This window comes from Australozyma saopauloensis, chromosome 2, assembly GCF_035610405.1.
Source record: "Australozyma saopauloensis chromosome 2, complete sequence".
Classification (NCBI taxonomy): domain Eukaryota; kingdom Fungi; phylum Ascomycota; class Pichiomycetes; order Serinales; family Metschnikowiaceae; genus Australozyma; species Australozyma saopauloensis.
In genome coordinates, this window is record NC_086132.1 from 1,587,084 (window position 1) to 1,613,185 (window position 26,102).

Below are 26,102 nucleotides of genomic sequence, written 5' to 3' on the forward strand. Positions count from 1 at the left end.
CAATTTAGATTCACCAATCGTTTCCCCATGCATCGTCTTGTTCACCATCACTTAATTCTAGCTTCAAGGTCGATCCAGGAGTCCTGTGAGGTTTGGCAAGTTTCGTAGCTTTTTTCTTTTGCAAGAGTGGCTCTTTCTTTGGGGCAGGCTTAGGCTTGGAAATGATTTTGGTAGCCTGAGTAGTCGGAGGGGCGGTGGTATGGATCTCTTCTGAGCCCCATTCATCTAGTGCATCATCACTCCAAGTCTGTTCTTCGATTGCTGGGGAGTTAATTCTGGTCACATCTGGTGTAGATCTATTCATAATTGGGTTGATGGTTCCAGCCACTGAGCTCGGCTCAGAAGACACCAACTTGTTTACCATTCCCCAACCAAAGGATGAGGCGGGAGGGTTTGACGATTCAACTTTAACAGTGCTGGATTTAGCTTCGCTAACTCGATCCATGAATTCCTTCTCCTCAGCATCCTCATCTTCTTCGTCCTTCAGAAATTTAGCTGCATGAGCTTCAACTGAATCAAGATAACGTTGAAGTACACGCTTTGCTTCTGACCTTACCTTATGCGACTTTGGGTCCATTAAAGCGACTGCAATATGGCCCAACACCTTTGTACATTTCTCTTCCAAGCCAAAGCTATCAATTAGTTTATCAAAACCCGAAAGGGCTGCCATTTTGCAAGGAGTAAATGAGTCACGGAGAGCCTTTGCCAACGCAGTGATCATGACGTTGTTTCTGGAGTTCGAGTAAATTGAGCCTGAAATTTTAATGATGAGAATCAATGTGTTTGTTCGAATTGAGGGCTTCGGATCCATTTGCAGTTTAGCCAATACTTTGAGCAAATCATTGTTTATCTGCTTGACACTGATCTTACCAATTATTAGAGTCAATGACGTCAAGGTTGTCTCACGAATAAGAAAGTTGGTATCTTGAAACCCAGTCAATAAATTTGGAAACACTTGGAGCTGAACATCTTGATCGTTCAATTTGGGACCGTAATTGGCCAAGTGCTTCAACAAAGACAATCTGACGGCACGATCGGGAAGGCTGAATGCCTGGAATATAACTGGCGAAACCAATTTGTTGAACACTTTCTCATCAAGATTACTACTAAGAACCAAGATATGGTTCAATATTGTTGACATCGCTTCTTGGCGACTAGCTTGCTCCTCCGGAGAAGCTGCCAGCTGAGCCTTCAGCTTCACAAGGTTGTTGTACTGCTCAACAATGTCCGGCAACAATTTGTTGTCTAAGTATCCTGGTGGAAATTCACCGTTGATATACTCTTCAAGGTCATGTTTGAAAAAGGAAAGCTTTGTTTGATTGTCTGCGAACTTGATTTCTTCTAGCAATTGGGAGAATTCCACGAGTCTATTAGATGAGAAGAACTTTTCCGTGTCCTGGCTGAATTTCTCAATAGAAATTCTTCTGGTGTTTATCAATTGCGAAACAGGTTGAATCAATGGCTTTGGGACACCAGACCTATCGACAAGACCAGATATTTTCGCAGGCAGAGTTTCAGAAAAAGGCTCTGCAATTTCATAAAAATCTTTGGTTGCAAATATTTGATAAATAAACATTCCTAGCTTATAGGAGTCCAATAGTTTCGGATTACTCTGGAGTGCTGTAACACCATTCGATGCAACCTCAGGCGGGATGGTGTTCTTAAAAGACTTCATGTTGTCCGAGAGTCTGTACAAAGGCTGATCGGGATCCGAGGTTAAATTTGTGAGAAGCTCGTATCCGAAGAGCCTCCATTCTCCCAGTTCATTTACCCAGACCGAGGTGAAATTGAGGTTGGCGTGAACACAATTGGCCTTGCTATTGATGAAATTCAAAGCATTTAAAACTTTGAAGAGTCCATATATCTTCACGTCGGCAGCAAGTGGTTGTCTGAGCTCCAAGTATGTTGTCAAAGGCAACACTTTTTCTGTAATAAGATAGAGGTAGTTATCGTTTTCAATAAAGTCTATGATGGTGATTACCTCCGGGATCCGGATGAGCTTCAGTTTCTTGAAGCAATTTCTTGCCAAATCTTTGTAATGGGCTGTGGCAGGTTCCTTCAAGTTGAACTCGAAGATAGTTACTGCAGAATCGTTTTTGGGATTCACACCGTCATAGACAGTCCAAATGATATGATCTGCATTGCCTGTGGGCTCCACGATCTTTGATTTGATCGTGTATGGAATTGATGATGTCGATAGAAGCGAGAACGCGCTTGAAAGGAAGTTCATTATTGTGGTAGGCAGAGTTACACCTAAGACAGACCTATACCTTGATAACAATGGGGATAGAGGAACCAAAAAAATATAGAGGAAACAATTCGCGACAAGTCAAAAAAGCGTTCAAGAATACGAAGGAGATAATTAAAATAATATGTTGGAATTGCTTTCATACTCAGTTTTATTGTATTCTCAATTTCAATTGTTCTCTTCTTTTCTAGCGACGTGCATGTGCCTCCCGAAGTTCCAAGGTTACGAAACAAATTGCCTTGTTTTTCTTTACAAATTTATTTACTGTTTCCATTTTAGCTCTTGTGCGAGCGAGTCTGGCGCATCATATTGGTTAAATCGAAGAGAAACGGTAATGGAAATACAGGACCAAACATTTATTTGAAGAAGCAAGTATGTCTCACTTGTCCCATTTCAGTTCTTACTCTTTGTTCCTCTTTGATTGAACAATGAGGAGGTTACAGGCTTTTGGTGGTGAGTAGTTTTCGTAACAGTCTAGAAGTCATCCTGAGTTACTATTCTTCACGATCAAGATTCAAGTTAAAGAACAAAGCTACAAACTAAGTTGTGTTATGAGTCAATTTTTGTGGCTCAAAAGGAAAATTATGATACAGGGTCATGACTGATACTCATTGATCTACTGTCAGAAATCAGAAACAAAGACGCTCGTTCTATACTCCGAACCAAATGAAATCAGAATAATGTAGGTGTTCAATACCAAATAAGATATCGTTCAAAAAGAATACTGGTATTGCTCGTCATACCACGAGAGCAATTCCACAGCACTTATCCATCAGGCTGAATTAGACAGAACCAGAGTATTACCAATTTTTGGTGGTAATGCGGTAAATTAAAAAAGCTGCAGCTACGTTTAAGACCCACAAAAACTTCAAACACTCGACACAATCTGACTTCAACGACAAAATACAAGTATCGAGAGCTATTCCCCAAAATCGAAGCTCTCGTAGTCCTCAAAATTGGTTCCAGGGTCAAATGGTCAAATTGAGAAAAAATACCTCTTTCGAATCTGACCCGTTTCTAGAAACAGCAAATCTGTCTTTATAAGTTTTTGTGGATATCTAAATGTAGGATCAAGTACACACATATTCGTGGTACTCTGTATCTAACTCACTCTTAACAGTCTTGTTAAAAGATAGCCAAAGCGCAAGCATCTCTCCTGTACCATAAACAGTATACTCGAAGAATACTCTTGGCTCTATATTCAAATCTCCGACTCTTCGTTTCGATTAATCACTTTTGATCTCCATATCTCATGTTCAGACTATCTAGAATACACAAATTGGCTCTCCGAAATTTCCATAGCGGCAAAATTTCATTGTTACAAAAGAAGAACGGTCCAGCAAAGGGTAATTTTTTAATCAATGCAATCAATTATGTGAAAGATGTCGATGATCGCATGGCCAAAATAGAAACTGAAACACCACAAAAGGAGATGGCTGCTCAACTTGTGTCGCTGATTGAAAAGCTGCCCGAACTTCTTGCACTCCTACTGCTATTTCATTATGAGCTCTACAAGGTAGGAGTTTCTCACTCTGTCGAAAGAGAGTTCCTGCCTTCCCAAATACGATCTTACCGTTGGGCATATTTGTGGAAACTATCCAAGATTCATGACGTATTCTGGGAACTGTGCAATTATTTAGACATTGCTCAACATCCACATCCATTGGGATTTCTGCCCACCAATATTGGAATTCTTGATCCAGCCAACTTCACCACAGATCAATACAATATGCTTCAAAGAGGAGAATTCAATGGCCTTTCTTTCAAAGATATCATGATTCTTGGGAGCCCATGGTCGAGTAGAGAACATGTGCCCTCGGTATAGCGACAGGGGCTATTTAGAGCCACTTTTGGTATCAGTCAGAATTGATCTAGTGGCAGTCATGAAAATGCATCCAGTGTTGACATTCATTGAATCTAGACACACACAGTCATATCATCCTCTCAAGTCATCCTTCCCCTTAAGAGTATCATATTTCGTGTATATATTCATCTTAAAGTAAACCTTTTCAAACAGATCACAAACGATACTTCCCTCTCGAAATTTGAGTACGTAACAGCCTCAAATAACAGCACAAGACACTTGAGACAAGCTAGAAATAAAAATTAGTCTTCATACCCTTGAATAGATTGCTATACGATATAAATATGCTACGCCAGGAGTTGCCAGAGGGTTCTTACATCTATGGCTTTGGGATCTTCAAGCTCTTGGAAATTTCTCCACAACCTTGCAAGATGAAGAAAAACGCAATCTTGTGAAGCTCGAATGAGGTGCCTTCGAAGAAGACGCCTCCTGGTAACTTGTCCAAAATCTTGTCCTGGTAAACCAATGTGGCCATAACCACTACCCAAATCAAGTTGGTAGGAACAGGCAAGCCCTCAAAGTATTGAGACTTACCGGTGCTATCCTTGGGGATGTTATTGGTGGAGATGTTGAAACGAGCCAATCTGGTTAAGCCACATAAAACCCAGAAGGACAAGATAAGGGTGTCGAGAGTTGATCTGAAACCAATTGCAAAAGCAATAATAGCAGGTGACACGCTGAAAGAGATCAAGTCTGCCAAAGAGTCGAGTTCCTGACCCATCAACGAGGCCTTGTTTCTCAAACGAGCAACACGGCCATCAAAGAAGTCGAAAAAAAGTCCCAAGCATATAAAGAAATGTGCTCTTTGTACATAATGCGACTTCCCGGTGAGGGCGAACCGCAAACAAGAAATGATAGAGTAGAACCCGGAGAAACCATTCAAAAGCGTGATGAAATCAGCCATGTGAAGGTTCCGGACCAACGAAAAATGACGGTCATCGTGTAAAAAGTTCTGGTAGTCCTTAGGCTCTGGACGAGGTAAAGGTTCGTGGTTGGAGCTCAAGGAGAACAAGGACGATGATCTTCTGAGCTTGAGTTCAGGAACAAACTCAGCATCGCTCTCTGCGTCTGAGACTACCGCCGTGTCGTTATGAGGCTTGTACCCAGATGTGTAAGCTTCGGCCATTGTTATTGAAGATGCGCTTATGTTGGACGAATCAGTAAATACTTATGCTCGGGACCACAGGTGAACGAAGCAAAGATGATCTAGCTAGCAACTATAAGAATTACGATCAGAATTTGAAGAGATGGATTGGTAATCCGTGTTTCTTGACTGTCGTGTCTGATTGAGGAGATCCGTGATGTAGGACGCTTTGAATATGGGGAAGAGAGTGGATCGCAAGGTTGCGTACACTTGCTGATCTTCTCATATATCACGGGGACCTGTCTCAGAGGCAGTTCCATGAAAATGAGAAAATGCAAAATGGAAGTAAAAATAAAAACTGAATGCTACAGGTGAATAAGTATTCAATAGTTGAATATTTCTTTAAATATTTCTGTAAACCTTTGGCTGGGACCTTGTCATAAGACTTCAGCCGTGCCCTTTGGGTTTATAAATAGAAGAAAGGGGAAATCAATCAAACGTGGCAAAGCGTTGGTTGTATCGAGAGAGAAAAATTGAAACAAGATGGTTTCTATAATTGTAAACACCATCGCTTCATGCATGCGTTTAGTAGTGGTTGTTGGAGCCATGGTCCAGAATTAAGACCTCAGGCAAGGAGGAAAGACTCTCGGTGGTCTGATGATGACGGCCAATCTGATTCATGTACACTTCATTCTGTCCCAAGAAGAGAGGCAAATTGTTGTTAGTATTGAGTCCAGAGGTCATCGACTCCTCTGATGAAGTTCTAGAAATACTCAGTTGTCTATCCTCTTCAATCAGCATGAGCTTTTGTTGTTGAGCCATAAGCTCATTTTGAAGACGCAAGTAATCTTCAAGCTCGCTTTGCTTTTGCTCAGTGGGTTCTGGGGAAACGACTGGCTCTAGGCTTGGAGATGACGAGCCATTGTTGTCTAGCTTCATCTCAAAATTGTCAAACGGATTTGTAGCTTGCTCATTAGGCGATTGAACCTTAGGTGTAAATGCACCATTAAGGCTGCTAGGCAGAATCCGTTCAAGTGAATTTTTATCAGATAAGAGGTTTTTGAGATTGAGAGACATCTCTTGTTGGCCTCTTCCAGGAACGCTAGGAATCGGAGTTGTCTCACGGGAGGAATCATCAGCAACATTGGCCCGCATGGCCAACTTCTCTTCGATGAACTTGAACCGCTTCAAATGGTTGCTGCAGAATTTGAGCAAGTCTTGCAAGTCAGTTGTCCATGCAGTGAAGTCATTTACATTCAGACACTTGAATGAAATCTTCTCCTTACCAGAGACTTGTTGCATAATAAACTTCAATTCCCCGGAGTCTTTAACATCGATGGTGAAATCATTGAGATTATATGATTTAGTTGGTCTGTCATCGTGACTGATCACACCGCCAACCTTACCCTTGGTCTTCTTTTTGTTGTGATGTGGACTAACTCCTTTGTCCTTTTGTTTCTTTTCATTGTTGGTATCGATCTTGAACTCATGCAAGTAGTTGCAGGTCAACACATAAAAGTATGATACGTATGACTTCATCACTTTCTGCTTTCTATAGATGAAGCCACATCTTAAACACTTGCTGTGAACTGACTTAGAATAGGGGTAAACTACGTCCTTGAATGATCTGATTTCCCTTTTAGGGGACTCGGGTGTATCATAGAAAACGTTCAAGAAGTTCTTGTTGTGCGACATGAAATACTCCCAATTGTAAGTCAGAGTTTTGAGTTTGTTTCTCAATGTGACACCCAAGTTGACGAGTGTTTCTTCCATGTTTGTGGCATAAACCGCTTCGGAGCTCATGGACTTTATCATTTTATCGGAAACACCATTCAAATCTTTGATAACATAATTGAGCAAATCTTTAGAAATGTTTTGCAAGTTCACATACAGGGCAAAAATGAAATTCTCGAGAATCAATTGACTCTTCAATTGATGGTCTAAGGATAATTTGATGAGGAAAGGGTCGTTTAAACAGACAGAGTCCCGCTCGTCTTCGTTTTCAACATGTTTTTTGATGAAGGGCTTGGAGCCAGAATACCGCCTGACTGCGTTGACATAATCGTTGATCCAAACACCAGTCTTCGAAACCTCTTTTACGAGGTTGGGATTGGCAAAAGAGTCGTTTTTCAACAGAGACTTGATCTCCTTAATCTTGATACTGAGATTTCTGTGCAATTGCTCCAAATTAGGAATGAATTTGTGCTGGATTTCGCGACACAACCTAAGTTGCGCTTGATGAATATTCAAGTGATTGCTAACAAGCGCTGAGCCCATGTTCATGAACAAAGAGTCAGGTGGAAAGTATGTAGGATCGATGGCGATATCAGCTTTCGATGCCAGCATTGCAGCCAGTATGTTCTGCGCAACGTTAGTGGAAGAATTCTGGGGAGAAATGGTGTTTGGCCGGTTCTTTCCCTGCTGCACACCTTTACCGGATTGCTGCAGAGCTTTGGTTCCAGGCAACGCTTTGCCATAAGAATACTCAGATGCGCCGTCCTGGTCATTAGTCGTAGAACTGGTGCTTCTTCTGTGTGCAAACGGCTGGTTCTTGAGGAAGGAGCTTGCAGACTTAGCACGAGGCAAGTTGGGGCGTTTTGGCTCATTGGACACAACCGGTGTCAACAGCGAACCTAAAGTTTTGTTAACCTCATTCTTTGGCGAGCTCAGAGTCGTGGCTGCGTAGTTATTGGTGGATTCCAACTCAGAGATACACCGGTACGGCAAGTCACGGAACCCCGGAAATTGCACGCTAGAGATCAATTGCAAGTTGAGATTCGAGTCGAATTCCTTAGCCAATACCAAGTCCTTCAAGTATGCTATCAATGCTGAGATGAAGTGTTTCCAGAACTTGAAGTACTGGATAAGGTGATTGATCGGTTTTGCCTCATGTGAAGGCACATTGACAAAAAAGGGACTCCGGCGATCCGTGGCAGGCAAGACAGCCGAATCTGTTGTCATTGCAAATGTAATTGGCGCCTTTCTTTCAATCGATCTCACGATATATGGGGAAGGGGAATGCTCTGACACACAAGAAGAACAGCAAGGAACTATAGTTCAAGGAGTTGAAGATGAATGGCAGTGATGGATGGGTTGTGACTTATAATCGGAACTGGCAAAACCCAAAGGGACGGTACCTGTTGGTATTTATAGAGGAAGAACGTAGAACAGATATAGGATGACAGAATGAGTCTAGGCCCAAGAGATAAGCAGGCACAGTGCAGAAATTCCGAAAATGCCGAGAGAAAGTACCTTAAGACAAGTCTGGTACTAGAGATAAAGGAGTATCAAGTTGAAGCAGAAAAAAAGATATATACTTGCGGGCAACTATTCCGGCCAATGCTCTAGGCTACTTAAGGGTTTGGGTTTAGGCATGCAGCGGTTAAGAGGAGAGCCTGCGCAGGGGGCATCGGCAGGTATATGCATAGCAAACCGTTTCACTGGGTGCAGGACGGTCGTATTCTCTTGAATCCCCGATGGTGGCAATAGATGATACAATTTGACAGGTGTATATTTGAAACTCTTGACGGGTTATCTCCGAGTTGTTTGCTTGCCCTTGTAATTTTTTGGATTGATGTCGTCTAGTATTTTGTTGGGTTTCAGGGGTAACAATGATTTATGTGGACTGTCTGATCGTGGACGCGAAACACTCGATGATGTCAGTGGTACATCTGCTATTAAAATAGTTTAAGGGGGCTTCTGTTTCGAAAAACTTAGAGCTCACTACAGACGCACAAGGATTTTCGCTTGGGGTTGCTTTCGCATTATCTGACATTTGTGGGTCAACGACGTGACTCAGTTGTAGGTTTTTGCAGCCATAGGTGTCTTTAGAGCATACAACTACAGTTCAGGCGATAAAAGATTGACACATACTGAGTCACATTCTGCAGCTAAGTATATCGTTACTGTGAGTTTTTCGTGTCTCCCTCGTCAACTGTGTTCAAGCAAATTTCCTGCAGTGCACTTTGTTTTATTTTTTGTCTCTAAAGTTTCTTGGCTCGAGGATTCTTCTCTAGCCCTTACACCATGATGAGCGGTAAACCGAGTGAGTCCCGACCTTCAACCTTATTTCTATTTTGAGATACTGGCCTTCAAAAAATAATTGGTGACGAGAAAAAAATAATCTGCAAAAAATGCGAGTGGAGACAGTCCGGATTATTCGGAAGCTTTCTCCGTTAGCGCCGAAGATGACAGACTCTATGTCGGTCTGATGAATTGAGCGTAAATCTATCTCAAGCGAATCTGGCAAATTTGGATCCATAGGCAGGATTGATAGTGGAAGGTTCAATACATCGGCTTCAGGTAACCAGTTTGTGTACTTGATAAGTCGATGAGGGAGAAATTATCTCAAATACTCGGAATTCGTTTCGCCGCCAAAGCAATGTATAAATAATACATTTTGACTTTTCGACTCTTTAGGATCATCTCGTTGTCTCGCAGCTCCTTCTCACCACTAGTACAAATCGATCTCGGTCTGGAACGCTACCACAAATTTCTTTACAACAAAACTGGAACTGGCCTGAGCCACGAATATGAATTAAAACATATTAATTTATTTCTCTTTTATTAGGAATTGAAATCTGCCCTTCCATTGTATGTCTTAATGACTTGTCTTGACACTGAATATCGGGAACGGCAACATTTCCATTTCGGTTGCATGCCATCGTTGCAGAAACTTCCAAAAAGTGACAAGCATTCTTCTTTTCAAATAAACATTCATAATCTATTTTTGGCTTCGATTGAGACTTCGAAGTCACTCTCGTCCTAAGTCGCAACCTAAAGCAAACTTACTTTTACCATTGTTCGTTATATTCAGGGTGTCATTTGAACGATTATGCGGAAAATATGTAAAGATTGTGCTCTGGAAAATCTGGACTACGGTTCTGAGTAACTTTAGCTAGTAGTGCGGCCTTTGCAGCCTGTCTCTAGATGTTATTTTAAAGAATGATCTTCATTGTGACCTGCCAAGGCAGCGCCTAACATGCTACGTACAGATGCGGCAGAAAGCTTCCCAATTAGTCAACTTCTTGTGCGCAAATACAATTCATCCCCTCTGTCTACTTTGACTGATATGCAAAGATGCTCGATAATCATGAAATTTTTATACATAGCAATGAATTTTTAAATAGGGTAGAGATCTGAGTGAGTAATGCAATTTATTTTTACTTCGCATCTTCTCACTGGCAACTTCATCTCAATACCGTCTAGAGTTCCCTAAAACATGAGCTGGCTGATAATTACGCTAAATCATAACATTCTCTGGACTTACCAGTTTCTTGGATCGTCTAACATGTAATTCAAAGAAGAGCTGCGAATACACTGGAAGGTTGAGATCTTTCAGTAATGACTCAACTCGAATCTAATCATATCATCTATGTCTTACGCCGTAGACTTCTAGATAATAATATGTTCGCTGGATACCATTTTGTTTTTAAATATTGCCACCTCTCTAAATACCTCGCGATGTGCTTTACTTAGCGGAACTTTTGTTAAACAGCCTTTGTTCTGCCTGAACTGAACATTCTTTAGCTAAGCTGATTAATTAATAGTCCACAGTATTGCTTGAGTAATACGAAATAATAAAACCATCAAGAAGAAATACTTGTTCAGCATGGCCAGCACTGAACCAGATCCAAAATATGGCTCTGGTAAATACATAGCCTCGACGAAGAACAATTCAGAAGAATATCTTAATCTGCTGTCATATTCAGCGAAGGCTCTAGGCGATAATTCTGTTTTAGAACTGGTAATTAGTTCAGAAGTGACATCGATGCAAACCGACTTCTACGATTTCCAAAATGATGCACTAGGAGAACAAATGCCAAGTTTCCACAATAATGATCTCAGTCTCATCAACGAAATTCCTGAGCAATTACACTATAATAATGTTCATACGTCTCCAAAGTCCAATTTTCAATTGAGCAATGACAATGACTTTGAGATACAAAGCCGACAATTCAATAGCTATTATTCCCAAGGGTTCGAAGATAACAACTACGGGTTGAAAAACCTATTCAATGGAGAAGATCCCAGAATACACAATTCTGACTTGCAGTTACACTCTGGAAACACAGAAAAGGGAAGAGCACGTCTGAGGCTTGACCCTTACACAGATGAAGCATACTTGAACACGTATTTTCTGAACGTCAGACGACGAGATCCGTACCTAGTTCATTGTCAAGTTGTTGAAACCTATCGAATGGAGTTAGAGCACGAAGCTAGATACCTAAACGGCGAAATAGATGGCATCAGTAATCCTCCACGGAAGAGAAGACGAAGGCCAAACGAAGTCGAATGGAAACCTGACTCGATCTTTCGAGCGTGTGGGAATGGGAAGTCAAAAAAGAAGCCGCTTTATTTAGACAGTCTCCCCAGATCGTCTTGTTTTGGAAAGATTAACATGAGAGTGGTGAATGCTTGGAAGCGCCAGCCGAACAAACACAAGCACCGGAAGACACTCAATAACAGAGGATCTCGTGATGGTCTGTCGAAACATCACAACGAACTGAGTGATGACAATGACCCTGACTTTTTTGGAATAGATGAGATCTTTACCTAACTAAGAGCTTTTTCTTGATTCAAAAGCGACCTTTTGAGTGCCGGCCCATATCTATAGCCAGTGATTGTTTGAGAGCTTGTGAGAACTCTGTGGCATGGTACGAACAAGGCAATACGATTGGCTCCACACGCATTCCCGATAACACGGGAACCCCCATCTCTTCCTAGACCTTTTGCAACTTTAGAATAGGTTGAAGTTTTGCCAACAGGAATTTCATCTACGAGGTGATCCCAAACCCGTCTCTGAGACGCGGTCCCAAAGATGTACTTAATCAGAAGTGACGACCTAATCTTATCGATTTCGCTTGGTCTATCTAGAGCTTCTTTGATTAATTCTTTGGCTCTGTTGATGTCAGAATTTGAATCAGAGTCCCTACCCGGCGCTACTTGATACTCCTTTCGGACTACCTTGAAGTCTTTCTTTACAAGATCAACAAGACTAGTCCATTTCCCGAGAGACAAGTAGTAGACGCTGCCTTTAGAATCGGTCACAAATAGAGCGTCAGAGAGCGACAGACTCACATGCCAGAAAAAAAGTGACTTCATAGATAACGAATTTAAAAGAACAATTAATTAGAATTTGAATTATATTGACAAGACGCGTGTACAGTAGATAATATGAAAATTGAAAAAGACAAGCGATTCGATACAAGTAAAACTTCATGAACGACTTTAAATTTACTCTGATTAGTTGAATTTTTACTTTTGAGTTTTCAGTATATGTCAACTTCAGATGTCACGCAAATCACACACAGTGCAAGAGTGGATAGCAGGCGATGTAACAAATGAAGCTCAGATATTTTTTCTTTCGATCCTCTGCCTTTTAATCTTTTCGAAAACTACTCATTAAAAAAATGCATCGACGAAGTAGTTTTTGAGAGCAATTAAAGTATTGTGGTAAGTACACAAAACTCTTGACTTGCTCATGAAATACAATTAGTCAATTTTTTCAAAATACTCAAAGCTGAGTTTGGTTGCAAAATATAACAGCGCAATTCAGATCGTTTACATACAGCTAACTTATCCGGGAGAGTATTCAAGAATAGTATAGTCCCCATTAACTCACACATCACTAGTCTACACACACAAACATACATATCAGAAATCTTTTTACATATATATTTAATTGGCACATTCACATTAGCACGATAAGGTGTAGCGCCAGTCATTCATTATTAGCTTCAAAGTCGAGGTTGTGGACAAGAAGATGAGCTCGTGGTTGTCAACTAATGGATCTCCGTTCAACTATCCCTAAAAAATATGGTTCTAGGAAGAGCTGTTGGCGCATCATAATCATCTGGATTCCAGCAAAATAGTCTATTTGAATCATAGACGTTTGTCAAGGAACAACTCGACCTGAGCATTGAGTAGGCAGTATCCACAAATACTGCTTAATCATCCTCCATCTCAGAGGGTTTGATCAAACCAGCAACACGAAGATCCTTCTCTCTCTGCAATCTAGACTGCTCCTTCTTCTCGAGTTCTTTGTCCTCTGCAAAAAGGTAGTCAGTAGCATCACCACCGAATTCTTTAATTTGCACAAGAAAATCTCTCAAGGTACCACTGAACTTATTGAGGTCCTTGTAAGATGCAGTCAACACATTCAAGAAGTTGACCAATTGTACCTCTTGCAAGTTTTCGAATGCACCGGACAATAAGTTACCGAGATATTGTTTCAAATAGGCCGAATTGGTTGTGTTCTCGGCAGCTTGACCCTCTGTGTATAATGGGTCAATGATTACGCCATCTTCAACTAAATGGATTAGTCTAGCAAGTAGTTGGGCTTGATAACGGAAGCCAGACTTGTGGTCTGGTTGGGTCAAGACATAAAATGCGTCAGATAAAATCTGGAAATAGAAATTCTGGTAGAAAGCTTTTGTGAACTCTGTGTTTCCTAGCTTCTCCACGTTCTCAATCAATTCTAATGTCAAAGACAATCCACTTTCTTCAACCTCTCTATTATTGTGCTTCAAAGCCCACAAAGCTGCATTAATCAAAGATTGGAAGGCTTCTCCTGAGAGCTGCAACAAGGATTTGAAGGATTTGGAGTTGATAGCTTTCAAAAGTTTGTAGTATTCCACCCTGTGTTCTGGGTACTCAACGAAATCGTTCTTGATCATGTCAAGAGTGCACTCAAACACATTTTGGAGGATCAAAACGACATCTGCATTAAGCATTTGACCAACTTTATTGACAACCGCTGTCATACAGTTCAAGACTTCGGCATCTCTTGCATCAGGGACGTTTGTCTTGTAGTCCTCGAGAACGGCACCAAATAATGGTTGACAAAGATCTCTCACAACTTCTTCCAAATTGTCAGCTTGGTTGATATAAGTTTCAACCATTTTTAGAATCTCTTTCTTAATGGTTCTCAAGCCTCTCACTTTTGGAGTTTTGGTGGCAATGATACCTTCCTTAGCAACCGCATTCGAGATCATACCACTGACAGCGGTGTACAAAGAGAGCATGTCCAAGTACATTAATCCCAACTGGGAGTAAAAGCCTGGTCCCATTGCTTTACAAACAGCAACGTTCGTCTTAATGATATTGGCAATGATTTTAACAGTTTCGTTGTTTGAAAGCAATTCAGGGTCTGCGGCAGCAGTTTGAACAATAGCATTCCATGCTACATTTGGTAAAGCCATCAAGTCACTGAGAAGATCATCACGGGCCTCCTTCTTTGGCTCTGCGCTTACAATTATACCACAAGCCTCGTAGAAAGTGTGAACTTGTTGTGGCAGCAAGTCTTCAGTAATGGTCTGAATGTTACGAATTATCTCAACAATGAAAGGCTCGGCCTCCAATTGCTGCTTGGCCACAAAATGCTTCTTACATTTGTTAGTGATCTTGATGAAAGTATCACATGCCATATCTTGAACTCCCTCGTGTGTTTCGTGCATGAATTCGAACAATTTGTTAACAACTGTTTTCAAGAATTTCCAGTGTGCTTTGAGGAATCTGGGGTATTGACCAACGATGTACATGATGTTGGAAGCAACAACGGCCTTGTTATCTTTGCCTCTCTTGGCTTCAGTCAAAGTCAACAAATCCTTAATCACAGATACCAAGAAGCGCTTTTCCATCTCCTCGTTCATTGTGCCGGAAATCGAGCCAATAGCCCAACACAATGTGTTAATATTGTGCCACGACCATTCGCTGTCATCGAGCTGTCTTGCTAGCTTGGCCATCATAATTTGCTCAGTATCAACCACGTTGAGATGGGTCAAATACACCAAAACTTCTCTCATAGATTTGTACAATTGGATAGTGTCACTCTCTCTAACAAATTCTCTGACAATTTCACCTTCATCATTCTCAACAATCAAGACCTCTTCAGGTCTAACCATGTTTTCGATAATGACCAAACGCAATTTCGACAATAACTCTTTATACTTGTGCTGTCTCAAAGGGTATTGGCTGAGCACATCTGGGTCAGGGGCTCCATTGGCACCGAGTCTCATCTGGTGCCCATAAGTGAGCTCCATCATAGGTGTGAGTTCATTTGTGTTGAGATTCTGAATCTCCTCGAAAAGGCCATGAACAAAAGAAGACCAATAGTCTAAACAGGTCTTAAACAACTCGCGCTCCTCAATTCTAGATAATTCAACCAAGTACTCCAATGAGATGAGGAGTAATTTGTCCAAATCAGGACTAGTCTCTAATGCTTTCAAATGGTTGTTCAAAAAGGTGCATAAAAACATGGCCAAGTCTTGTAAGAAGGACTGGTCATTTGAGTTGGCAACCTCGTAAGACTTTCTCAACGAAGTGGTGGCAGACAATGGAACAATGGCTACAATTTTTTCCATGGTAGACTGGAAGAACAAGATGAACTTTTCTTCATTTTCAGACGACACCAATGCAGAGACCTCAGTCAAACACTTCAAAGTGATAGCTCTGGTCTCTTGAGGAGCCAAGAACTTATTCGTAAACAACGACAAGATGTCAGTTTGGAAGATGTAGTTCAATGGAATCCAGTGGATATACTTCAAAAGAGCATTCAACGTAGCAGTAACTAGAGAAGTTTTCGTGGTTTTGTCGAGCACCTCATAGCACAACTTGAAAATTTGCTCAAACTCAGCCTTCAAGTTGAGCTTCAAACTGGTTGCTTTTGCTTGAGTCATTTCGTCCTGCGAGAAATCGAAGATTTCCTCGGCCAATAACTTCAAGATAATCATGTTGTTTTCGCAAACATTGAAGGAAGAACGAGAGCTCATTACGATCTCTGGAACGAACTGTGGCCAGTTGTGAGGCCACTCCTGCTTCAAAATGGACACCAAAGTCAAGTCGATTTTGTTGATCAAAGCACGGTCCTTCTCGAAGATGGCTTCATCGTCACACAAGGCGATGATCATGTTGACGATGAAGTTCCTGATGCCTATCCGCTCATTGTCTGGAATGGTTCTCCAGCGATACTTAATCAAAGTGTTTAGACAAGACAACGCAATGTATTTCGCATGGGAGTTGCTTGACTGCGAGAGAATGGCGTCTGCTCGTTTCCACGAGTCGGGATGGTCTTGAAACTGACTCAAGAGCAACAGCGCCTTCTGCTGGTCCGGGCCGGACCGGTAGAAAGTATCCACCACTCTGTCAAACAACTCGAGATCAAGCTCCTTGGAGAAATCAAGAATTGCGTCCATTGAATGTACTAATGGGGTGGGAGTGGCTGCTTCAAAGGAAAGGGGAAATTACACGTTCAATTGGCTGGCGAAAGGGTTAAACGTGATGGGGAAGGATGTGAAAGCGGGAGAATGTACAGGTAATCAATTCGTCTGGTGGTGATGAGTGGCTGGCGCAAACGAAACAAAGAACTGATGAGATTAATTAGTAAAGCACCTTGAAATGTTTGAGGGAGATCCGGGCCTGCACAGGAACTCCGTCATAGGGTTTGTTGGAAGTCGAAATTCTCAACAGCCACGCTGAAATTTTTTGGCTTTGCGCTAAAATTGTTCTTTTGGACTTGAATATTTTTGAATAACTTTTTGATATGATGGAATTGGAGTGATTTGGTGCGATCAAGAAACTTAGAGGAAGCAAGGATTGGTTGCAAAATCAAAGGAATGTGAGAAACAAGAACTGGCCTAGAGAAAATAATCATGTATTGAAATTTTAGTGTAATCTTTAAGCTTTGTCATGCATTCTTTTACGATAATAAGTCTTCAGTTTTTTGTGCGTTTCCTGGTGTCAGTTCTCTCGCCATCCAGTCATGTGGCCTTTGTCAGGTTGGTTTGGACAACGTGAAGCACAGTTATCGTTGCACTGCCAAAATTCTTCAGACATTTTAACGATTTCAACAATTTTGTCAATTTTGTCATTTTCGTAGAGTTACAATGTATCATCACCCTATCAGCAATTTTACATTTACTTTAATCTAACTACGTACCATTACTGCATCATGGATGGACAAGCTGATAGGGTCGTAGTATTTTCAAGCTGGTAAGAATACATTAGATTTTGTCTTCTCTGTACTTGGGCTATGATTATGAATATTGATTTGCATGCTTTTTATACGTTTTTGTACTAGAAGCTTGTGCTTCCATTTCTACAATTCCAGGAGAATACTTTCAACTTTGGTAAAAATCTCGTTTTGCGAATCAAAATGATTTATAAAAAAGAAACAATTCTTCAAAACAAAAGTAACTCTGTAACACGCCTAGAAATAAATGTGCGCTCAAAAGGTTTCCTGCTATCATTGTACTTCTAGTTTCCTCACAGCGGCCACACACAGCGGTCACTACATAAAAAGCCGTATGTATTTGCCAGAACACCAAAAGTCCATAGATACACTAGAACCAAAACGAAAAGAAAAACTGCAAACAAAACAAACCTCAGAGAAAAAACCCTAAAATAAGAAAACAGAATCGTGCTCCACTACCTTAATTCGCAACTGCCTCGCATCGACCCACCCTTTGCTCATCCGTACAGTCAAGGGTGCATCGCCTAGAAATCGCACAAAACTACCCGCAGGGCCACCGTTAGTTACCGGTATCACCGCTAAGCTTGACACATATGACAGTGAACAAGCGACGACCAATGCAGCAAAAGACAACACGAAACATGGAGAAAAATTGGTCTCTATTTCAACAGAATTCTACCGCGTTGAAAACAAATATATCACTCGTTTCTCATGCCAAACGTTCAGCCTCCCAAACGATACAGACTTAGACACGCAAAAGCGCGCTGTGCAGGACGCCGCCTCTCCCCTTATTCTTTTTACCACTCACTATCCTGTCTTTCGATCTCTGTTCTTCGAAACCTCTGCTACTTCTCTGCTACGAAAAGTCATAGGCTGTTCCCCATTTCGCTCGTTTTCCCCAACACGCCTTTTGTCTTTTTGAATTTCTGGTGGCTGCATTTGTTTTCTTCTTCCATAATCCGTTTTTCTTTCACTCTCCTTTTCCTTTTTTAGACTTCCTGTTTGTTTCTGCCTCCAGCGAATCAGTGTAAACATAGTGTCTCTTTGAACCCCCTGAGCCGGAGGACCTATTGCACTTAGAAAAAAATGCCTTCGCCCACTATTTACATCAATAAAAGGGCCACGTCGTCGTCCAGCACCTCCCTGGCATCGTCATCGCTAAGTTGCAGCGGAAAAAACGCTGATCCCTCTCGATGCGAGAAGCCAGCGTCCAACAACGCGCTAGAAATCGGGTTGGGTGTCGGTGTTCCTGTCGCTGTTATCCTCTTGATTTTGAGTGTTTTCATCATTCGGAATTACCGTAAGGAGAAGAAGGAGGCCATGGACCATGACCCTGATTTCGACGAGAACGGTGATCCAACTGCTCTCCCTGACATGCCAGCGTTCGCGGCTGATTCAAACCCTTTTAGAGGCGGTCAGAAACATTTCGCCGGCAATGGTGGCTACCCTCTTATGGAAATGCTGAACAAGTCTTCCCAGGATGTCGACTCCATGGATAAGCGAAGCGCTACGGCTGACCAGTTGAGAGATGGCTTCGTGTTGCCATACCACAACCAGACCGGTTCGAAGGCTTCTCTAGATCATTTTGCGCGTCAACTCGGTGACCACAATAGCTTCAATCACCACAGAAGAGTCTCTGAATACTCATCTTCGAGCGTTCACAACCAGCGCACAGCTAACTTTTCCGAGAGATCGTCCCCTGTGAAATCTAATTTGAACACCTCGTCGTCACATTTGACTTCTGTCAGCCCCGATGGAAGCCCTCAAAAGAGGAGATTAGAACCCTCCAGCAATGTCGCATACGCGTCTCATCTCAACCAGTCTACTACTCTGATCAATTATAACGATTCCTCTGACCTGCGCGAACCGTTCTCCATCAAATATGAGAATGAGCCTGAACCTGAAACTGACTCAGTCAATGCTGGCCCAGCTAAGAAGGGCGTGACTTCGACTAGAGCCTACTCGACCAATACCAATGTGGCTGATTTATCTTCGGAGATTGTGAGCATCCATGATTCAGATGACGACTCTGAGGACGATTTGTACAGACAAGCGCACTCTAGTCCTACAAGAAGTGTTCTTAGCAAGAGAACTATGGACCAATCAAAAAACGACACGATTGATGATACTGATATGACTACGGCAAATGTTCTGTCACCTTTTGATGAGAAGTTCCACGACGCAGTTCCTAAAAACTTCTCCGAACTTCACGAAACGAAAGGAACTGAAGATAGAGCAAATTCTGATGGATATATAGATGGAGTGCAGGAATCTGACCAATCATTCATCAAAAAAGAGGTTAAGGTTCCAAGGATGTCTGCTTTCAATATGTTGCAAAATGTAAGTGACGATGAGGATGACACTGCCCCATCTCACAAAGAGGTCCAGATGACCGAGGAGCAAGAAATCGAATTGGCGCGTATGAAATCAGTTTACAAAGTGTATTTTGACAGGTCTAATTCGGTGAAATCCTCTGCTGACACTGCACCAAATGGAACATTCCAAGCAGACGCGTCCAGGCCGTTGCCCAACCTTGCTGCCGACCAATTTAAGGTGAACTCGAGTCTTAGTAGTGATACTGACTATGATAAAAGAAAGACCACTACTTCATCCATTTATGATATTCCTTCGGAGTCGCAGTCACAGCCCCAACTGGCCATGAATTACCCAAACGAATATCACCAGGAACAAGGACATCATCCACAAAACTACTCCCAGCAATATCAGCATCAATACCCCGAGGACCAGGAGAACTATTATCAGAACTATAATGATCAATATTATGCCCAGCAATACCTGCCCCAAGATTCAAACTTCCATCCTGGCTACCCACCCCAAGGATATGGAGCACATCCTCAACAGCAAGTTTCGCCAATGCAAGAAAGCCAAAACCAACGCTTCTACAATACTTCATCATCTCGTTTACCAAATGCATCCGAGTTTAGAAAGCTGTCACTTCAAACATTCACTAACTTCGAGCCTAAGCCTCGTGTCGCATCATCTCCAACTGTAAAGCAGCAGGAGTACTTTCAGAATTCTGACACATCCAACGGTATACCCGTTCCATATTCTCTTCTGTCAGCAGCAATGTTGACGACTGGCGCACCTATCAGTCTGCAACGAAAGTACAAACCGGCAGGCTCATTCCAGACTTAGATCATATCAACTCTTGAATATACGAGACTGACATGTATTTGTTAATTAGTCCAATTTTGATTTTAGGGAAGGCGTTTTCCGATTATTTATACTTCTTATTTCATTCATTGAGCTCTATAAATACAATCCACTTCAGTACAACCAGGCCGAATCTTTTAGGCAAGATCGTAGTCATCAATTTTGTTCTTGTACTTGAGCACGTTCTCTTTGATCTTAGAAGAGTCAACCCAGGTCAAGTAATCCTCTAAGTTCCGCGTTACCAAGTATGCCGAGTCTGTGATGACATTAGGACCAACTCTAACATGTCCTTGCTCAATGAATGTGTTTGCATCCTTTACGCTCTGAGCCATTCTTAGTCTGCACATGACCACACCGATTCTTCTTTTACAGATGGCACTTACCGACATCTTGTTTTCCAAGTCAGAGATCTTCGATTTGGTGGCCAAAATCCCCATGTTGTAGAGCTTCTCAAGTAGAAGTTGTTCATGCTTGATTCTGAATGGGTCATTTGGTTGTAGCAAAGACAACTGATGTGCCAACTTCCGCACATCTCCACAAATCTTATTGTATTTGTGGTAGTCTTCACGGTTCTGAATATGGTATATCGACATCACATTGATGTCTCTGTGGCCTTGGTCCTGTTTCCAATTAAGGAAGTCCACCTTTTTGAGGAGCTTTTGCTCATGATGCTTGAGTTTTCTAACCATGTTTTGAGTATTGGAATTAGAAGATGAGTGTGGAGAGAATTAAAAAGGAAGAAAATCTATAGCCTATCTGTGCGATGCTTTTGAGTGTTTGAGTAGGCAAGATGTAAAGATAGCTCAGGCGATGAGATGGAGATATTTCAGAGATGAGCATGGGGTGCGGGTCTGATGGAAGGTAGGAATACACCCCGAAAAAAATCACACCTTAAATGATCTCTCTTACATTATTGTAATTTTTGGAAGCCTTCTTTTCTCTTATTTTTAAAAGAAAAAAATTGAAGTGTTTAGCTTCGTTTCAGGATTGACGTGGGTGATAGAACCTTTGGAGTGCTTTAAATATGAGATCGATAATCGAATATCAATGAAGATATCTCTCTAAAATTTTAATTTGTTTTGTGAGAGTCAAGACATTATATCTGCTTAGGTCCTTGGGACAATTCACCTTGGCTTTGATGCAACACCAAGCGAAGAGGATAAACTTGAATTATCAAATGGAATGAAACGGTTTATTCAAAAGGACAAAGTATACAAAAAAAAAATTTGATATGTTTTTCAATTTGAAGCCACTTTTCTTGGTAGAAGTGTCTCTCTAGGAACTAATTAACGATATCACAACAACTTAGATATGAAACAAAACTTATTTCTCCATAAAACCAAATCCGCATTTAACAGCGCATTTTCTTTTCCTGCTTTGTTTCCATAGTTTTGTTCACATACGCCTTCTCATTTTCTTCTTGTTTGCAACCATTATTTGGAGGTCTGGGTTTATACAGTCAGATTTTTCACTGAGACCAACACCAAACCAATCATGCTAAAAGGCACAACCTTGGGCTGCATAAGGCAGTTCTCCTCAACTTTGGCCAAGCCCTCGCACATAGGGAAAGCTCCAATCAGATTGTTGCCTGGTGTTGAATGTTCTGTGGAGAGAATCCCCTTCGAGTTTACCAAGTCTTTCACTAAGAAGAGACACACCTTCCAGCTCAACAAGCAGCTCGTAGTCCGTGGTCCCATGGGAACTTTGAAGTCTGTTGTTCCAGACTTTGTCGATATTTCTGTCGATAACGGCGCCGTTCACGTTTCTGTGGAAGACCCATCCAACAAGTACCAGAGAAGTTCCTGGGGAACCTCGAGAGCTATTCTCCACAACAACGTCATCGGCACCTCCGAGGGACACTTGGCTATTGTCAAGTTGGTCGGTACAGGTTACAGAGTCACCGTTGAAAAGGAAGGTGAAACCACATTTGTTCACGTGAAGGTGGGACTTCCATACATCCCAAAGGTCAAGGTGCCAGCCGGAATCGAGGCCACCTCGCCCAACCCCTCTAGATTGTTGCTTCAAGGTATTGACAAGCAGCAGGTTAACTTGTTCGCTGCCACCATCAGAAAGATCAAGAAGCCTGAGCCATACAAGGGTAAGGGTATTTACGTTAATGGTGAGACCATTCAATTGAAGCAGAAGAGAATTAAGTAGTTGTGTACATAGAAAAAAATCTACGAAAGATTAAGTGATTTATTTGGCTTTTGGCAGATGGTTTTTGGTATAGAGTATGGCATTGAAATGGCTGTCATGTCCCAATGAAACTGTCTACAGTTCTGACTTTTTTCTTGAAATTACCAAAGAATCATGAAGACTCTATTTTGCATAAAGGTGAACATTATTTATTTGTTCTACTTAAGGACTCGTCTCATTTATGACTTCTTATTGGTCTGATTGACGTAACACTGAACGACCAATTCAGGTGTCATCATCAAATATCTCCAAAGTTTAAAAGAACAGGAAATAAAAAAATAAAAATCATACTCGTGACAGCCGTATATTTCTGCCCAAAACTAAGATGTCTCCACCCCAAATGGATACCCCAGCCTAGTGAAAATTTACTCTACGCACACTCAATTTTCACCACCTACAAAGTCACACATCAGAGCCTTTTCCCACACAACAATAAGAGATGTTTGCTCTGTGGTCGCTGCCGCTCCCCCGAGTCGCAACCTCAAGCTCCAAGAGCTTCAGCCGGTCTGTGGCCAGAATTCCCTCCATCCACTCGGTCACTTCTATGAGAACTCCATCTCCAATCTTGAACCACAGTGTTGTCAAAGCCAACGAGAGAAAGCAGTTATTGGGCCGCCCAGGTCTCCTTGGTATCAAGAGAGACATGATCTCGTGGTACACGGAAAAGGGTGAGCAACTCGCTGCCACAATCATCGAAATCGATGCCTGCGAGGTCTTAGCCAACAAGACCTCCGAAGAGCACGGTTACACATCTGTGCTTCTTGGGCAACTGGATAAGACGAAGAATGTCGTCCCCACTGTTCGTAGCATCTGTAAAAGCGCTGGCGTGAGTCCTAAGGCTAACATCGCAGAGTTCAGAGTTAGAACCGACGAGGGCCTCATACAGCCTGGTGTTGAGTTGACAGCTGACTATTTTGCTGTCGGTCAACTTATCGACGTACAGGCTACATCCAAAGGTAAGGGTTTCGCTGGTGTTATGAAACGTCACGGATACTCTGGTTTGAATGCCTCCCATGGTGTTTCCGTCTCGCATCGTTCGGCAGGTTCGATGGGTCCCTCCCAGGATCCCGGTAGAGTTTTGCCTGGCAAGAAGATGGCAGGTCGTATGGGTGGAACCAAGGTCACCGCACAGAACTTGGAGGTCTTGTCGGCCGACGGAGAAGCGGGCATCTTGGTTGTCAAGGGTCAAATTCCAGGTCCAAAGGGCAGCTACGTGAAGGTGTCTGATGCCAAGAAGGAATATGGTAAGTCATTGCTTAGAATTAAGCATGACGCTTGTAGATAGATACGTAGTGCTTTAGCTCTACACAATGAATAATATAAGATAGGAGATATGTATCAACGCAGCTCGTTTAGTTCGTGACTAGAAAACGAAGATACAGTTGCATTTATGGCTTAAAGGAGCACTACGAAATAAGAGATACTCGATCGAGATAAAACAAACTTTCTAACGGATAATCTGACCACAGCTTAGACGTTGGAAAGTGTGCTAATCATAGATGATTTAGAACACGAAGATCCCAAAAAATAAAGATCACCATATAAGGACAATTCCCGGATGGTTCTGGTAAAAGGCAAGAACCATGTTCGATAGAAATCGATCCTCTGGCGATACCCTCTGCAACATGGGCATGTTGTCAGTATATATACTTTGATTGGTGTCCGGGTAAGTCGTGTCTTGAATGCACTCCCCAGAAATGGCTGCAAAAGAACTACAACAGAGATTTGACATATGCCGTGTTAATTGTATGTACAGTCTAATAATATAGTAGACACAAAGTATCTTTTTGTTTTTGCTTCTTTGATTTTTTTGTTGGTTTCCGACGATGCATTCCATCAAGATTACTTAGTTCTTGTCAAAATGCTGTTGGTCAAGAACTCCAAGGCGCTTCTAGCGTCGGATTCCGGTAAGGTTCTCAAATTGTCCAAAGCTTGAGAACAGTATTTGTGAGCCATTTCTCTAGTTTTCTCGACACCATTGTACTTCCTGACTGCCTCACGGGCAATCTCAACGTCACCTGGCTCCGAAAATTTACGTCCAATCAAGGCACCCAATTGTGGTTCCTCTCTCCAAGCAAAGAGAATAGGAGCTGTAGCCAAGCCAAGCTTCAAGTCTGCCTGGCTGGGTTTTCCGATTGATGCATCGCTTGAGGTGTAGTCCAACATATCATCGACGATTTGGAAGCACAACCCTAGGTTTCTGCCGTATTCATAACAGTTCTCAATGACACCCTCTTGTGCGCCACTCAAAACAGCGGCAGCTCTGGACAGCTTTGACATTAATGATGCGGTTTTGAGATATGTTTTGTGCAAGTAGTATTCGAAAGCAGCATCAACATTTGTTTCATGATCCACCTCTTGAGGTGTGGTGACAGAGTATTCATGTTGCTTTACTGGAACTTTTCCGGTGGGTTGAGGGATCGTTTTAACATCACCATCGTTGTTGACAGTCAGCTCGTCGGAGTTGATGACTGTGTTCTTCAATTGCATGAACTCACCTTCTACGAGGTTTGCAATAGTAGTAGAAAGTAATTCAATCACCTCTGGGTTTCTCAATCTGGCAATAGCGACAGATGCACGGCCCAACAAAAAGTCTCCAGCTAACACAGCCATCTTGTTTGTGAAGGCAATATTACCACTTGGGCGGCCTCTTCTTGCATCTGACAAGTCAATGACATCGTCATGAAGTAACGAAGCAGTGTGGATCATTTCTACAATCTCTGCCAAACGTCTCTGCTTTGGCAAAATGCCGTTGGCTGCGTCTAGTTCTGGAAGACGATCCATAGGTTTGGACAAAGGATCCAAAATTACTCTTGGATTTATTCCATGCAACACTCTTAATGGCGAAATCGACTTGTTGACCGAATTTCCAGCAACAACTGTCTGTTGTGGTGTTCCCGGGTATACCGGCTGGTCAAGAACATCAGAGCTGTCGATGGGAATTCTATTACGTTCGGATACGGGTATCTTCAGCAAGGCCTTGGCAAGGATCAAAACAATTAATGGCCTGACATTCTTTCCTTCTGCTTCAAAGTAATAACTCGAAACTCTGTTCAACATCGGATGCCCGGATCCAATAAGGCTGGCAATCAGCTTGGCCAAATTGGACATTTCGTGACTCACAATCGAAAAGGGGTCATTGAACGACTTGGAGGTTGGCTGCACCATTTTTTCAGCTGCTTCAACTGCTGCGTTGAAGGGACTATTGGAAGCTTGCCTTTGTTGAATAAGCCCGATGGTACGGCCATTCTTGCCTGTGCGCACAGATGCCTTGGAAATACGTGACGCTAGCCTGGAACCTAAATTTTTCATATTTGACTGTTGAAGTAGGTTTGCCAGATTTGGATCTAGTAGCTACTGAAATTTGTATGTGTGGGTGCACGGGTTTCTTGCAAAAGTTGAATCAGCAAAACGTTCTCAGTATCACAAAGTTTTCGATAAATGACATTTATTATTTTTTCTTAAAAGAGCTTTAATGTGTTTGGGAACTTTCGAAATTTTGCCAATTCTGATGGGCTATAACTCGGATCCTTCCTTCTAGTATATGGGAGATCAAAAAGGTGAA

At 42.0% G+C, this 26,102-nt stretch overlaps 11 protein-coding genes across 11 annotated transcripts; 4 read left to right on the forward strand and 7 right to left on the reverse strand.

Moving 5' to 3' along the window:
- Positions 1-10: 10 nt before the first annotated feature.
- PUMCH_001918 (uncharacterized protein) lies at positions 11-2,230 on the reverse strand (the record flags this gene model as incomplete). Its single annotated transcript, XM_063020951.1, has 1 exon — positions 11-2,230. The coding sequence occupies one exon, from the start codon at positions 2,228-2,230 to the stop codon at positions 11-13; it is 2,220 nt and encodes a 739-aa protein (XP_062877021.1).
- Positions 2,231-3,500: 1,270 nt separating this feature from the next.
- PUMCH_001919 (uncharacterized protein) lies at positions 3,501-4,073 on the forward strand (the record flags this gene model as incomplete). The annotated part of the gene is made up of 1 exon (XM_063020952.1): positions 3,501-4,073. The coding sequence occupies one exon, from the start codon at positions 3,501-3,503 to the stop codon at positions 4,071-4,073; it is 573 nt and encodes a 190-aa protein (XP_062877022.1).
- A 358-nt stretch (positions 4,074-4,431) lies between these two features.
- On the reverse strand, positions 4,432-5,238 carry PUMCH_001920 (uncharacterized protein; the record flags this gene model as incomplete). The annotated part of the gene is made up of 1 exon (XM_063020953.1): positions 4,432-5,238. The coding sequence occupies one exon, from the start codon at positions 5,236-5,238 to the stop codon at positions 4,432-4,434; it is 807 nt and encodes a 268-aa protein (XP_062877023.1).
- Positions 5,239-5,781: 543 nt separating this feature from the next.
- Positions 5,782-8,157, reverse strand: PUMCH_001921 (uncharacterized protein; the record flags this gene model as incomplete). The annotated part of the gene is made up of 1 exon (XM_063020954.1): positions 5,782-8,157. One exon carries the CDS (start codon positions 8,155-8,157, stop codon positions 5,782-5,784), a length of 2,376 nt encoding a protein of 791 aa, XP_062877024.1.
- A 3,594-nt stretch (positions 8,158-11,751) lies between these two features.
- PUMCH_001922 (uncharacterized protein) lies at positions 11,752-12,300 on the reverse strand (the record flags this gene model as incomplete). The annotated part of the gene is made up of 1 exon (XM_063020955.1): positions 11,752-12,300. The coding sequence occupies one exon, from the start codon at positions 12,298-12,300 to the stop codon at positions 11,752-11,754; it is 549 nt and encodes a 182-aa protein (XP_062877025.1).
- Positions 12,301-13,145: 845 nt separating this feature from the next.
- PUMCH_001923 (uncharacterized protein) lies at positions 13,146-16,391 on the reverse strand (the record flags this gene model as incomplete). Its single annotated transcript, XM_063020956.1, has 1 exon — positions 13,146-16,391. The coding sequence occupies one exon, from the start codon at positions 16,389-16,391 to the stop codon at positions 13,146-13,148; it is 3,246 nt and encodes a 1,081-aa protein (XP_062877026.1).
- A 1,862-nt stretch (positions 16,392-18,253) lies between these two features.
- PUMCH_001924 (uncharacterized protein) lies at positions 18,254-20,323 on the forward strand (the record flags this gene model as incomplete). The annotated part of the gene is made up of 1 exon (XM_063020957.1): positions 18,254-20,323. The coding sequence occupies one exon, from the start codon at positions 18,254-18,256 to the stop codon at positions 20,321-20,323; it is 2,070 nt and encodes a 689-aa protein (XP_062877027.1).
- A 155-nt stretch (positions 20,324-20,478) lies between these two features.
- On the reverse strand, positions 20,479-21,030 carry PUMCH_001925 (uncharacterized protein; the record flags this gene model as incomplete). Its single annotated transcript, XM_063020958.1, has 1 exon — positions 20,479-21,030. One exon carries the CDS (start codon positions 21,028-21,030, stop codon positions 20,479-20,481), a length of 552 nt encoding a protein of 183 aa, XP_062877028.1.
- An 805-nt stretch (positions 21,031-21,835) lies between these two features.
- Positions 21,836-22,498, forward strand: PUMCH_001926 (uncharacterized protein; the record flags this gene model as incomplete). Its single annotated transcript, XM_063020959.1, has 1 exon — positions 21,836-22,498. One exon carries the CDS (start codon positions 21,836-21,838, stop codon positions 22,496-22,498), a length of 663 nt encoding a protein of 220 aa, XP_062877029.1.
- Positions 22,499-22,976: 478 nt separating this feature from the next.
- Positions 22,977-23,822, forward strand: PUMCH_001927 (uncharacterized protein; the record flags this gene model as incomplete). Its single annotated transcript, XM_063020960.1, has 1 exon — positions 22,977-23,822. One exon carries the CDS (start codon positions 22,977-22,979, stop codon positions 23,820-23,822), a length of 846 nt encoding a protein of 281 aa, XP_062877030.1.
- Positions 23,823-24,379: 557 nt separating this feature from the next.
- PUMCH_001928 (uncharacterized protein) lies at positions 24,380-25,849 on the reverse strand (the record flags this gene model as incomplete). The annotated part of the gene is made up of 1 exon (XM_063020961.1): positions 24,380-25,849. The coding sequence occupies one exon, from the start codon at positions 25,847-25,849 to the stop codon at positions 24,380-24,382; it is 1,470 nt and encodes a 489-aa protein (XP_062877031.1).
- Between the last annotated feature and the right edge of the window lie 253 nt (positions 25,850-26,102).